The following is a 13,430-nucleotide window of genomic DNA, read 5'->3' as shown; positions in this document are numbered from 1 at the left end:
GTGTCAGTCATTGCTTGTTTTTTTTTTTTAACTTATTTCATGTTTATTTTTCAGAGAGAGACAGAGTGTGAGCAGGGGAGGGGCAGAGACAGAGGGAGACACAAAATAGGAAGCAGGTTCCAGGCTCCAAGCTGTCAGCACAGAGCCTGACGCGGGGCTCAAACCCGTGAACTATGAGATCATGACCTGAGCCCAAGTTGGACACTTAACTGACTGAGCCACCCAGGCACCCCTGTGTCGATCATTTATATCAAAAGGAGGGAAATGAAAGTCAGGCCAAGGATGGGTGTTGCTGTTTTTCTTACCCTCTGCCACTGTCCTCACTGACACTGTCCACTGGGTCCTGCTGGCCTTGTGTCTTGGAATGGCAGGGCTTTCTGCTAATGGCACCATGTGCCCGACGGAGAGACCACATGCCCAGCTCATGACCCAGGGATCTCTCCCACCTTGTGGGGATCTTCAGTCTCCCACAGACAACCAGGCTTTTAGTGTCAGTGGCAAGGCCAGCTTTGTGCACGTGGTGTTGGGGCCAGCCTGGCCACAGAACGGCCCAGCTTCTCCAGGCCCCACAGTCTGGCGGAGGCAGAGGGAAATGGCCCTGCCTGAGCTGTGCCTGAGCACTGTGCCCCAAGAAGAAGCGAGGGGTGCCTGCTCCTCTAAGGATGGGCATCCCATTCACTGCACAGATGGCCCTGCACGACAGGGCTGGTTCACTTCCTCTGTAAGCTGACTGGTGGCCCCCAAGATTCCTAGGACCTGTGAATGTTACCTTATATGACAAAAAAGGGACTTTGCAGATGTGATTAGATGACAGACCTTGAGATGGGGGGAGACCCTTCTGGATCATCTGGATGGGCCCCTTAATGCAATCACATGCACTCTTACCAGAGGGAGGCAGAGGGAGACTAAACACACACACAGAAGGGGAAGAGGCAGTGTGACCAAGAGGCAGAGACTGGAGTGATGTGGCCACAAGCCAAGGGACCCCAGCAGCCACCAGAAGCTGGAAGAGACCAGGAGCAGATCGCCCCGCAGCCTCCAGAAGGAGCATGGCCCTGCCGACACTTGGTTTCTGCCCAGACATGATACTCCTGTCGGACTTGCGCCTTCCAGAACTGGGAGAGGATAACACACTGCAGCTGTTTTAAGCGACCCAGTTGGCGGCAGTATGTCGCGGTAGCCAGAGAGTAGGAGGGAGTGACGTGCCAGGGTCACCGGCTCAAGTACTAGGCAGGGCTTCCGGCCCAGACTGGGGCTCCTCTTCCCACACCCGCTGGCCCTGGCTCCCCCTCCACAGCCACAGACAGAGTTGACAGATGGCAGTCAGGGCAGGGCTCAGGCGTAGGCCCGGAACTCAGAGTAGGACCCCATCCACGTATGTGCCTAAGTGCAAAAGTGCATGCACACACCCGTACAGGCACACAAAAACCAAAAAGGCTGATGTTATATAGCCCCCCAGCAACATACTCTCCCAGACACAGGGCTGGCTCAGGGCAGGGACAGAGAATGAGGCCAGGTGCACCCGAGTGAGGCCTGGCACAGAGGAGGCCTGGAAATGCCTCCACCACCTGTCCCCAAAAGGCCGCCCTGGCCCCCTGGCCTCAGCTCTGCCCTCCTGCCCCTTCTGGGCTCCTGGGTCCAGCAGGGCTGAGCAGAAACACTTCTGCAACGTATGTAAGGCCATCAGGAGAGAAAAGGTCCCCCCTCCTCTCTCTCAAGCCTTTGTTCACCCTAATACCTTCTTCCAGGGCCCAAGGGCAACACTATTATATGCTAAGCTGCTCTGAGCACATGCCAGACCCTGGCCTGAGTCTGGCAAGACACGTGAACACCTTCACTTTCCATCCATCTTCCCTGGGTAGTCTGCAGCCCAGCAACTGACCTCAGATGATGGAGACTATTCGTGATAACAATTCTCTGAGGCTGGGTGACCTCCTGAGAGCACCCCAGGAAGGCTGTTAGGTGCTCAGAGAAAACAGGACAGTGTGTCCCAGCACCCAGGAAGGGCTGTGTGGGACACACCTACCCACCCCCAATAGGCACCCCTACCCCCAACCCCACACCCAGTCAGATGCCACCACCGCCTCCCCCCCCCCCGAGACTGGAAGACCCACAACAGATATTTTCCCTTCCCCAGAGAACCTCTCATATCCATGGCCCATCATGGGAGCTTCAAACCTGCTTCCGGAAGTTGCCTTGGGAGAGGGTGGGGAGGTGGGGGGGAAGCCTCAAGTCAGCACCTCCTGCTTGTTTCAGCCACAGCCACACTGATATATCAGAGTCCCCATCAGAATTCACTAGAAGAAAGGATCCCCTGGCTTACACACACGCGCGCACACACACACTATGGGCCTGGACAAGGCCCAGGCTAATGGAAAGCTGGACTGTCTAAGTTCACCGTGGGCCCTCGGCCCAGCCCCAGCATAACTTGCATCTGGACCCCCTCCAGTCAGTGAGTGCGCCTCAGTCCTGAGTGAGTGGGAACAATCAGGCACATCCGGTGAGAAATGTACTCTCACTGTGTGGGTGGACCAAGTCACCCACACAGGGTCATGCTGACACTGGGCATGGACGTGACTGAAAGGGGACTTGGCCCCAGACCCTGGGCCTGTGGCCTGGACCAACCACCCACAGCCCCACAGCCTGGAGCCTACACGCCCAAAGCCCAGGCCTGAGGTCTAAGGTCCAGGCTGGAATACCTTCACCACACCCCACCACTTTCTAGCACAATCTCAGCTTCCAACCCATGAAGCCAGCTTTTCCCAGCATCTTCTAAGGCCACTGGTTTCTAGGTTTGTTTGTAGTTTGAAATTCCTTTCCTGCATCCTAAGTTCTAACAATAGGTGGCGGGAAGGGAGGATGGATTTAACAGAAGGTACCAAAAGACCAACAGAAGCCCAGAAAATAAGGCAAAGCCAGCAAGGCCAAGGGGGAAGGCTGCCACATTCAGGAGATAGGCACCACATGGAATCTGGAATTGGAGCGAGCCCAGAGCACCTGACAGCCCCTCTTTGCAGGCTCTACCTCACCTAGACTGAGTAGAGCCCAGAAGCATCAAGCCAAAAGCCCTCAGCTCTCTGAGAAACAGGCCCTTCTGATCCCACTGGACAGAGAGAGGCCCAAACTTGCCCAAGGACAGCTGGCCAGTATAGTCCCTTATCCCTGGTCCGGGGCATTTCGCCTGCCCTATTTTCACTCTTATGCTCACGCTCTGGGGTCATTCTCCATTCCTCCCCCTGCGGAGAAGCCCATGGGTAGGAAAGAGGCAGGAAGGCTGAGCCTGAAGAAGGCCTGGCAGACAGCAATTCATCACCTGGGAAAAAGGGTCTGCCCAAAGTATTGATCAGCTCCAGAGAGCGCTAAGCTTCCTGACGGAACAATTGCTTTGCAAAGGTATCTGTTGCCACTCCTTGAAATTAGAATGGTGCCCTGCCAGCCTGCACCCAATTTATCTGTCAAGCTGGGCAGTCAGAGAGACCTGAAATAAATGAGCCTGGGCGGCTTCGGGTGATGGGAGTGTCTCGGCAAATCACAGCATAGCTGGGCTGGCCCAGCGGGGCCTTCGGGGCTCTCTGTACACATGCAGATGAGCCTGACCTAAGGCCCAGCTGCCCTGACCATCTGCAGCCAGGGGTCCATCAGGACCAGAGGCTGGGGGCTGAGCCTAGCCTAGGCACAGGCAAGGCAGCCTTATCTGGTCCCTGGGGCCCTGAGGACCGCGAGGCCTGCTAGGACCATGGTCAGACCCCAACCTGGCCTTGCTGCAACCCAGCACCCAAGATCCCAAGAAGAGAGGGGAGGTTTGGGCTGGAGGTAGGCCAAGACTCCTTGAAGGGTCTGAGGGGCTACAGCCAGCAGCTGTCACCATGCCCATCCAGAAGCTCCTTCCATGCTCCTGGGCCCAGAGAGCACCTTGGTTCTAAGTTGAAAAAGAAAGAAAAAAAAAAAATGATCTGAGTCTGTGTACAGGCTGCCGAAGCTGCTAGGAGCACTTCTGGGGTCTTCGTCCTGCCCTCCCCTCCCCTCGCGGCATCTGGCTGTCTCCCAGAGGAAGCAAGGTCCAAATGGGGCCTGAAGAGAGCTCAGGATCCTTCTCTGGGAGTGGCCTGGAAGGGGCAGTCAATCATCATTGCAGGGAAAGTGGACCACACAGAAGGAAGGAGAGGCTGTCTGGGGCCAGCAGATATCTTCTTCAGAGAAACAGGCTCAAACATGGGCACCGAACTCGGGCCCAAGTGCAGGCTTAGTCTGTGCTTCCCCGGCTCCCTGACACTTGCTGGTTGTGGCCCATGTGCAGCCACAGCAGAGTCCCCTGCCCAGCACCCCAGTACTCCCACCGTGCCATGTGGTCAGTGAGAGCAGAGCTCACGCTCAGCCTGGGACCAGGCCTGCAGAAGGGGTGCCTGGGTCCCCGGGGACACAACCAGGGCTTACCAAGCAGCCTTACCTGTGTCCAGGGCCTGTGGCCCTCCCAGAGGAGGGGATCTGGGAGTGGGTGGCCGGCGATACACCACATGCACACGGCCCTGCTCAGCCTCCTCAGCTGCCAGCCCCTTCTCCAAGGGCTCGATGAAGAACTCCTCCTCTTCCATACGGATCAGGCCAGCCTGTGGGGCAAAAATGAAATGGTTCAAATTCCCAGAGCACAGCAGACAGACCAAGGAGGGGTCCCAGAGGGAAGAACCTCCCACCAGACTGATAGGACCAGAGGGACCCTGCCCAGCACCCCAGCTAGGTGTCAGGCTTGAACCCCAGGCCGGGGTGGGGGCACACACATGTGACCCCAGAAGTCTCATCTGCCCAGAGCCTCCACTTCTAGTCACTGAGGCCAGAGCCCTGGAGCGTGGTGAGTCTGCATGGGTCTGAGTCGCCCCCACGCCCTCCCCCCAGAAGCCTAAAATCCAAGACAAAGGCCAAAACTGTCAACTGGGGACTACATCTGCCGCAGACACGGCCAGCTAGACCAAAACAGTATTTTCAAAAGTTCTGAACCCGACCCTCAAAATGATGAGATTTCGGGTCTCAAAACTGGACTATTCCAGCTTCCCTTGTGAAACACACGCTGACCACAGTGCACGCCACAGACACAGCATGCAGCTCTGAGGCCGGCCACGGTCCCCATCCCCCACCGTCTACCCCTACCTATACCTACATCAGTCACCGGCCCAGACTCCGCAGCAACTGGACTGCTGTCTCCTCCAAGACCGGCTGTAGCCGCCTCCCCCCTCCCCGTGCTGGAAAGCCGTTCCTGGACCCCTGTCCCTGTCAGGATTCAGGCTGCTCTGTACTGTGGCATCCAAACTCTCAGCTTCCCACTGCCCCCCACCCCCACCCCCAGTCCCTAACTCGCACACCTCACACCAGTGACCGGGACAGCCCCTCCTTCCAATTCAGCACTCACAGCTAGGCCTTCTCACCTTGGCCATCTGGCAAACTCCCCTTCTTCCTTCAGCACCTCGTTCAGATCCCCCAACTGCAGGCACAGGGCCCTACCCTCCCTTTGGCCATCCGTCCAACTTCCATGCTTTTGATTTTCAATCTATTATCCATAAACTGGTGGTCTCACACTGGGGGGCCCCCCTGTGTCAACCTGCAGATACATTTCCTTTAGATCACACATTTATGACCCATTCAGGGTTCTGGGTGGGTTTTTAAAAACCATTTTACTGAAATATGATTGGCATGTAAAAAGATGTGTACAGTTAATGTATACAACTCAATGAGTTTGGGAATAAGTATCACTCATGAAACCACCACCATCAAGGGCATAAACATATCCATCACCTTCAAGTTATCTTCCCACCCCCTTTATTATTATCATTTTCTCATGGTAAGAACACTTCATATGATATTTGACCCTCTTAGCAAATTGTAAGTATATGATAGAATATTGTTAGCTACAGGCACTGTGCTATATAATAGATCTCCAAAACTTAATTTGCATAACTAAAATTTCGTACCATCACCTCCCATTTTCCCCTCCCCTCAGCCTCTGGCAACCACCATTCTACTCCACTGCTATAAGTCTGAGTATTTTATTTTACTTTTTTTTAAGTTTATTTATTTTGAGAGCAACCATGAGCAGGGGAGAGGCAGAGGGAGAGAGAGAATCTGAAGCAGGCTCCACACTGTCAGCATAGAACCTGACACGGGGCTTAATCTCATGAACCATGAAATCATGACCTGAGCTGAAATCAAGAGTCAGATGCCCAACTGACTGAGCCACCCCAGGTGCCCCAAGTTTGAATATTTTAGATTACATTTGTCTTTCTGTGTCTAGCTTATTTCACTTAGCATAGTATCCAGTTTCATCCATGTTGTCACAAACAGCAGGATATCCTTCTTTATCAAGGCTGAATAATATTCCACTGTATATACAAACCACATTTATCAACCTGTCATCTACAGATGGACATTTAGGTTGCTTTCTTGCCTATCATGAATAATGACACAATGGATATGGGAGTGCAGATATCACTTCAATATTCTGTTGGCATTTCCTCTATATACATACACACAAGTGGGACTTCTAGATCATACAGTAGTTCTATTTTTAATTTTTTGAGGAATCTCCATAGTGACATAGTGACAGAACCAGCTCACATTCCTACTCACAGTGCAAAAGGGCTCCCTGTCTCCACATTCTCACCAACACTTGTTATTTCACATTTTTGATAACCACTCTAACAGATGTTATGCGACATGGTTGGCTTTGATTTGCATTTCCCTGAGGTTGAGCACCTTTTATGTATTTATTGACCATCTGTACGTCTTCTGTGAAAAAAATGTCTAATGCAAGCCCTTTGTCTATTTTTTTAATCAGATTTTTTTTCTGCTTTGAGTTGTATAACTTCTGTATGTATTTTGGATATTAACCTCTTATCTGATACATGCTGCTTTGCAATATTTTCTCTTATTCCACAGGTTGGCTTTTCATTTTGTTGATGGTTTCCTTTGCTGTGCAAAAGCTTTTTAGTTTGATGTAGTCCCACTTACTGATTTTTGGTTTTGTTGTTTATACTGTTGGTGTCATATCCAAAAAATCATTGCCAAGACCAATGTCAAGAAGTTTTTTCCTATATTTTCTTCAAGTTTTATGATTTTACGTTGAAGTCTTTAATCGATTTCGAGTTAATTTTTGTGAGTGGTGCAGGACAGGGGTCCAATTTCATTCTTTGGCATGTTATTATCCAACACTATTTATTGAGGAGATTATCTTTCCCCATTGAGTATTCTTGGCTCCTTGGCCAAATATAAACTCACTGTGTTATGTGTGGGATTATTTCTGGACCCTCAATTCTGTTCTATTTGTCTATGTGCCAGTATCATACTGTTTTGATTACTATAGCTTTGAAATGCAGTTTGGAATCAGAATAATGCCTCCACCATTTTTTGTTTGGCTATTTGGGGTCTTTGATGGTTCCATATAAATTTTACGATTGGTTTTCTATTAGAATTTGGAATTTTGATAGAGATTCCATTGAATCTAGACATGGCTCTGTGTAGTATGGACGTTTTAACATCATTAACTCTTCTGATCCATGAACAAAGTATATCTTCCCATTTATTTGTATCTTCTTCAGTTTCTTTCATCAATATCCTTGTGTGTGTGTGTGTGTGTGTGTGTGTGTGTGTGTGTGTGTGTGTAGATCTTTCACTTCCTTGGGTGATGTGATGTGTGTTTAGAGTGATTGTAAATGAGATTGTTTTCTTCCTTTGTCAGATAGCTCACTGTTCTCATATAGAAATGTAATTGATTTTTGTATGTTGATTTTTGTATCCTGAAACTTTAATCAATTTGATTAATTCTAACAGTTTTCTGATGGAGTCTTTAGGATTTTCTGTATATAAGATCATGTAACCAGAAAATATAGACAATTTTACTTCTTCCCTTCCTATTTGGATGCCTTTTATTTCTTTATCTTGCCTGACTATTCTGGTTAGAAGTCTCACTACTGGGGCACCTGGCTGGTTCAGTTAGAAGAGCATACAACTCTTGTTCCTGAGGTCAGGAGTTCAAATCCCACATTGGGTGTAGAGATTACTAAATAATAAATAAGCTTAAAAAAATTGTTCCAGTACTAAGTTGAACTGGAGTGGTGGGAGTGGGCATCCCTGTTTTGTTCATTATCTTAGCAGGAAAGCATTTAACATTTCACTATTGAGTATGATAATAGCTGTGGGTTTGTCACATACAACCTTTATTACGTTGAGCTATGTTCCTTCTACACCCAATTTGTTGAGAGTTTTATCATGAAAGGAAGTTGAATTTTGTCCAATGCTTCTTCTGCATCTATTGGAATGATCATATGAATTTTGTTTTTCATTCTGTTAAGCTGGTGTATCACATTTATTGATTTGCATATGTTGAAACAACCTTGCATCCCAGGGATAAATCCTACCTGATAATATGCATGATCCTTTTAATGTGCTATTGAATTTGGTTTGCTAGTATTTTGTTGAGAATTTTTGCATCTATATTCACCTGGGATATTGGCTTATAGTTTTCTTTTCTTGTAGCATCCTTTTCTGGTTTGGGCATTATAAAATGAGTTTGGAAGTGTTCTTTCCTCCACAATTTTTTGGAAGAGTTTGAGAAGGATTGGCATTAGTTCATCTTGAAATGTTTGGTAGAATTTAGTTGTGAAATCATCTACTCTGGGGCTTTTCTTTGTTTGGAAATATTTTTGATTATGGGTCCAATCTCCTTCTCATTACTGGTCTGTTTAGACTTTCTATTTCTTCCTGATTCAGTCTTGGTAGATTATATGATTCTAGGAATGTATCCACTTCTTCAAGGTTGTCTAATCTGTTGTTGTATACTTGTTCATAGTATTCTCTTACGATCCTTCATATTTCTGTGATATTGGTTATAATATCTTTTTAAATTTTATTTACATCTTTATTTGGTTTTGTTCATCTTTTTATTGTTTTTCTATTCTCTACTTATTTTAGTCCTGAAATTATCTTTGTTATCTCCTTCCTTCAGCTAATTCTGGGCTTAGTTTGTTTTTCTTTTCCAAGTTCCTTGAGGTGTAAAGTTACGCTGTTTATTTGAAATATTTTTTATTGTAGGTATTTATCACTATAAACTTCCTTCTTAAGGAAAAAAAAAAGAAGTTAGAGTGGAAGAGAACCAAAGCATAAGAGACTCTTAAAAACTGAGAATAAACTGAGGGTTGATGGGGGGTGGGAGGGAGGGGAGGGTGGGTGATGGGTATTGAGGAGGCCACCTTTTGGGATGAGCACTGGGTGTTGTATGGAAACCAATTTGACAATAAACTTCATATATTGAAAAAAAAAACAAAAAACAAAAAACAGAAATAAAATAAACTTCCTTCTTAGAACTGCTTTTGCAGTAACACATAAGTTCTGGTATGTTGTGTTTCCATTTTTGTTTGTTTCAAGATACTTTCCTTATTTCCTTTTTGATTTCTTCTCTGACCCACTGGTTGTTCAAGAATGTGTTGTTTAGTTTCTGCATATTTGTGAATTTTCCAGTTTTCCTCCTGTTGTTGATTTCTAGTTTCATACCACTGTAATCAGAAAAGTTACTTGGTATGATTTACATTTGCTAAGATTTGTTCTCCACCCTAACATGTCATCTGTCCTGGAGATTGTTCCATGTGCACTCAAGAAGAATGTGTATTCTGCTGTTATTGGATGGAATGTTCTGTATACATGTTAAGTCCATTTGGTCTAAAGTATGGTTCAAGTCCAATGTTTCCTTATTGATTTTCTGTCTGAATGATCTATCCACTATTGAAAGTGGGGCTACTATTATTGTATTGTTGTCTCTCTCTCCCTTCGGATCTATTAGTATTTGATTTATTACATTTAGGTGCTCTGATGTTGAGTGTATATATACATTTATACTTCTTATATTCTCTTGATGACCACTTTACAACTGTATAATGACCTTCTTTTTCTCTTGTTACAGTTTTTGACTTAACTCTATTTTATCTATTATAAGTATAGCTACCCCTGTTCTGTTCTGTTTTCATTTTCATGGAATATCTTTTATCATCCCTCCACTTTAAGGCTAAGTGTGTCCTTAAAGCTGAAGTAAGTCTCTCGTAGGCAGCATATAGTTGGGTCTTCCTTTTTTTTCAATCCACTCAGTCACTCTAAGACTTTTGATTGGAGAATTTAACCCATTTACATTTAAAGTAATTATTGATAGTTAAAGACTCACCAAAGCCATCTTAATTGTTTTCTGTTTTATAGTTCCTTTGTTCCTTTCTCCCTCTCTTGCTGTCTTCTTTTGTGAGTTGATGATTTTTTACAGTGGTATACTTTGATTCTCTTCTCTTTATCTCATGTGCATCTCCCATAGGTTTTTGTTTTGCAGTTACTCTGAGGCTTACTCATCTTACAGATATAATAAATGTTGATAACATCTTAGTTTCTTTTTTTTTCAAAATCATTGTTATTTTATTGAAATGTTTCACCATTTGGAGATGTAAGGCTAAAATAGGACTAGGGTGCCTGGGTGGCTGAGTCAATCAAGCATGTGGACTCTCAGTTTCAACTCAATGATCCTCTGCATTGGGCTGACCTGCCAGAGCAGAGTCCGCTTGGGATTCCCTGCCCTTTCCCTGCTCATTCTCAAAGAACCTGACCTAGGACTTAATGTAGAATAAAGGGGTGTAAGGCATTCACACATGTCAGATGGAAAACAGGTCCTTGGTTTCTTACTACAAAGATTTCCCATGGACTAAAGGCTGTACAACACTCCATTAGAACAGAAATGGCTGTAGGGGGGATCCAGTCTGCAGGAGGGATGGCAGGGCTGGAGGCTGCACCTCAGGTCCAGGACAGCAGGCTGGGAAGAAGTTAGGTTACTGCATTCACCAAAAAGCACTTACACTTTCCAGTCTCTAAGATGCTGAGGATTTCCTCAGACAAGGATAACAACTTAATTTCAATTGAACACAAAAACTCTCCCTTTTATTTTCCACTCCCACATTTTATGTTTCTGATGTCACAATTTACATCTCTTCATACCATGTATTCATTGACAAATTATTATAGCTATAGCTATTTTTAATACTTGCATTCTTTAACCTTTATATTAGACCATATTACAGTATTAAAGTATTCTGAATTTGATTATATACTTTATGGGGGTGTTATATTTTTTCACATGTTCTTATGTTACTAATTAGCACCCTTTTGTTTCAGCTTGAAGAACTCCTTTCAGCATTTATTTTTTTTAATGTTTATTTATTTGAGAGAGAGAGAGTATGTGCATGCACATGTACATGTGGATGCGCAGGTGAGGGGGAGAGAGAATCCCAAGCAGGCTCTTTGCTGACAGTGCAGACACAGGGCTCAATCTCACTCACAATGATGAGATCATGACCTGAGCCAAAATCAAGAGTCAGATGCTTAACCAACTGAGCCATCCAGGCACCCCTCAGTATTTCTTGTAAAGTAGGTCTAATGTGATGAGCTTTCCTCAGCTTTTGTTTGGTTGGTAAAGTCTTTATCATGTCTTCATTTCTGAAGGACAACTTGGCAAGATAAAGTATTCTTTGTTGATAGTTTTTCTTTTTTTTTTTTTCAGCACCTTGAATATATCTTCCCCATCTTTTCTGGCCAGCAAGGTATCTGCTGAGAAATCCACTGAGAGCTTTATGGGGTGGGGGGTCTCTGGTAAGAGAGAAATTTTTTCTCTTGCTGCATTTGAAAGGATCTCTTTGTCTTTGACTTTAGATGGTTTACTATAATGTGTCTTGGAGAAGATCTTTCTAGATAGAAATTTGGGGGTGATTTTCATGAACTTGGATTCCAAATCTCTCTCCGGGTTTAGGAAGCTCTCAGCCAGTATTTCTTTAAATAAACTCTCTGCCCCTTTCTCCCTGTCTTCTCTTTCTGGAACTCCAATAATGCATAGATTGTGTCTCTTACTAGTGACCCATAAGCTCTATGGCCTTCCTCCATTCCTTTTCATACTCTCGCTCCTCTGACTGGATAATTTCACATGATCTGCCTTCTACCTCACTGACTGTCTCTTCTACGTGGTCCAATCTGATGTTGACACTCTCTATTGAATTCTGCACTCCAATCACTCTGTTTTTAAACCCCAATATTTCTGTTTGGTTCTTTTTTATGTTTTCTCTTTGTTAAACTTTTCATTTTGTTCTTGTGTTGTTTTCCTAGCTCTCTTAAGCTCTCTGAGGAAACTTAGAATGATTATTTTGAATTCTTTATCAGGCATTTCATGTAGCTCCGTTTCTTTCAGATCAGTTGCTGGAAGTTTACTGTGTTCTTTTGATGGGGCCTCATTTCTCTGATTCCTCATAATCCCTGTAGCCTTGCATAGGTTTCTGTGCATTTCCAGACTTTATAAGCTGACTTCAGTAAGGGAAGACCTTCATCTGCAGGTGGGAGCACACTGGGTCATGTTGTTGACATCTGGCCCCCAGATCTGGTGGGCAAAAGCAGGGCACCAACTGCAGGGGGTGTGTGGTGGTTCTGGGTCCAGGGAGGAGGCAGGGTGAGTAGGGAAGACATGATGTTTCATTGGCTTAGGATGCTAGAATCCACAACATTGACAAGTTCATGGTCCCTGGAAAGCACTATGGGGGTCTTCAGTGGCTACAAGCACTCTTGGGGTCTTCAGTGGCACCTTCAGGTCTAGTGGCTAGGGATCAGGGCAGGCAGTGGTAGTGGCCAGACCTGGTGGTATGCACACACTCAGCTATGGGGATCAGCTGCAGGTGCCTGTCGAGTGGCAGGGTCTTGTTTCATATATACTTGTGACAAGAGCCAGGACCAGCAGTAAGAACCAAAGCCAACCACAGACACACTAACAGTTACCAGTGACCTAGCTGTCACTGTGCACTCCCATAGTGGCAGGGTCTCACCACAGGCACACACATGGCAGTGGAGGTTGGTGACAAGAGTCAGGTCAGCAGTATGCATGTGTACAGCTGAAGGGGTTAGCCCTGTGTATACACAGCAGTGGGGGTCAGCCACAGGAGTCTAGGCTGGTGTTCTGCACTCGTGCAGCCACAGAGGCCAGGGAAGGCTGCTGATGCAGATCCCAGGCTTGGGGGGAGGGTGTGGGAAGAGGGAGCAGGAGGGACTCAAGCAGCTAGTGTCTGTAAGCGTGAAAGCGTGTGGGATGAAAACTCAGTGGTAAAATCTGCAGGGCTCTAGAGGCACCTGGGTGGCTCAGCTGGTTAAGCATCTGACTCTTGATTTTGGCTCAGGTCGTGATCTCACAGTTTGTGGGATCGAGCCCTGGCGCTGGGCTCCACGTTGACAGCATGGAGCCTGCTTGGGATTCTCTCTCCCCCTTTCTCTCTGCCCTTCCCCTTCTCTCTCTCTCTCTCTCTCTCTCTCTCTCAAAAACAAACTTTTAAAAAAATCAATTTAAAAAATCTGCAGGGGTCCATAGCAGCTGTGCTGACCATCGGTTT

At 46.3% G+C, this 13,430-nt stretch overlaps 1 protein-coding gene across 2 annotated transcripts in view; it reads right to left on the bottom strand.

The window, feature by feature from the left end:
- ADAMTS2 (ADAM metallopeptidase with thrombospondin type 1 motif 2) overlaps positions 1 to 13,430 on the bottom strand; it is a 241,762-nt gene that overhangs the window by 158,396 nt on the left and 69,936 nt on the right. For both annotated transcript variants that reach the window (XM_042932778.1, XM_042932788.1), the window contains one exon: positions 4,448 to 4,607. In XM_042932778.1, the coding sequence (XP_042788712.1) occupies positions 4,448 to 4,607 (160 nt within the window). The remainder of the gene's footprint in view (positions 1 to 4,447; positions 4,608 to 13,430) is intronic.

The sequence above is a fragment of the Panthera leo genome, chromosome A1 (assembly GCF_018350215.1).
Source record: "Panthera leo isolate Ple1 chromosome A1, P.leo_Ple1_pat1.1, whole genome shotgun sequence".
Lineage (NCBI taxonomy): Eukaryota > Metazoa > Chordata > Mammalia > Carnivora > Felidae > Panthera > Panthera leo.
Note: the sequence above shows the minus strand (reverse complement) of the source record. Positions and strands in the feature narration are given on the sequence as shown.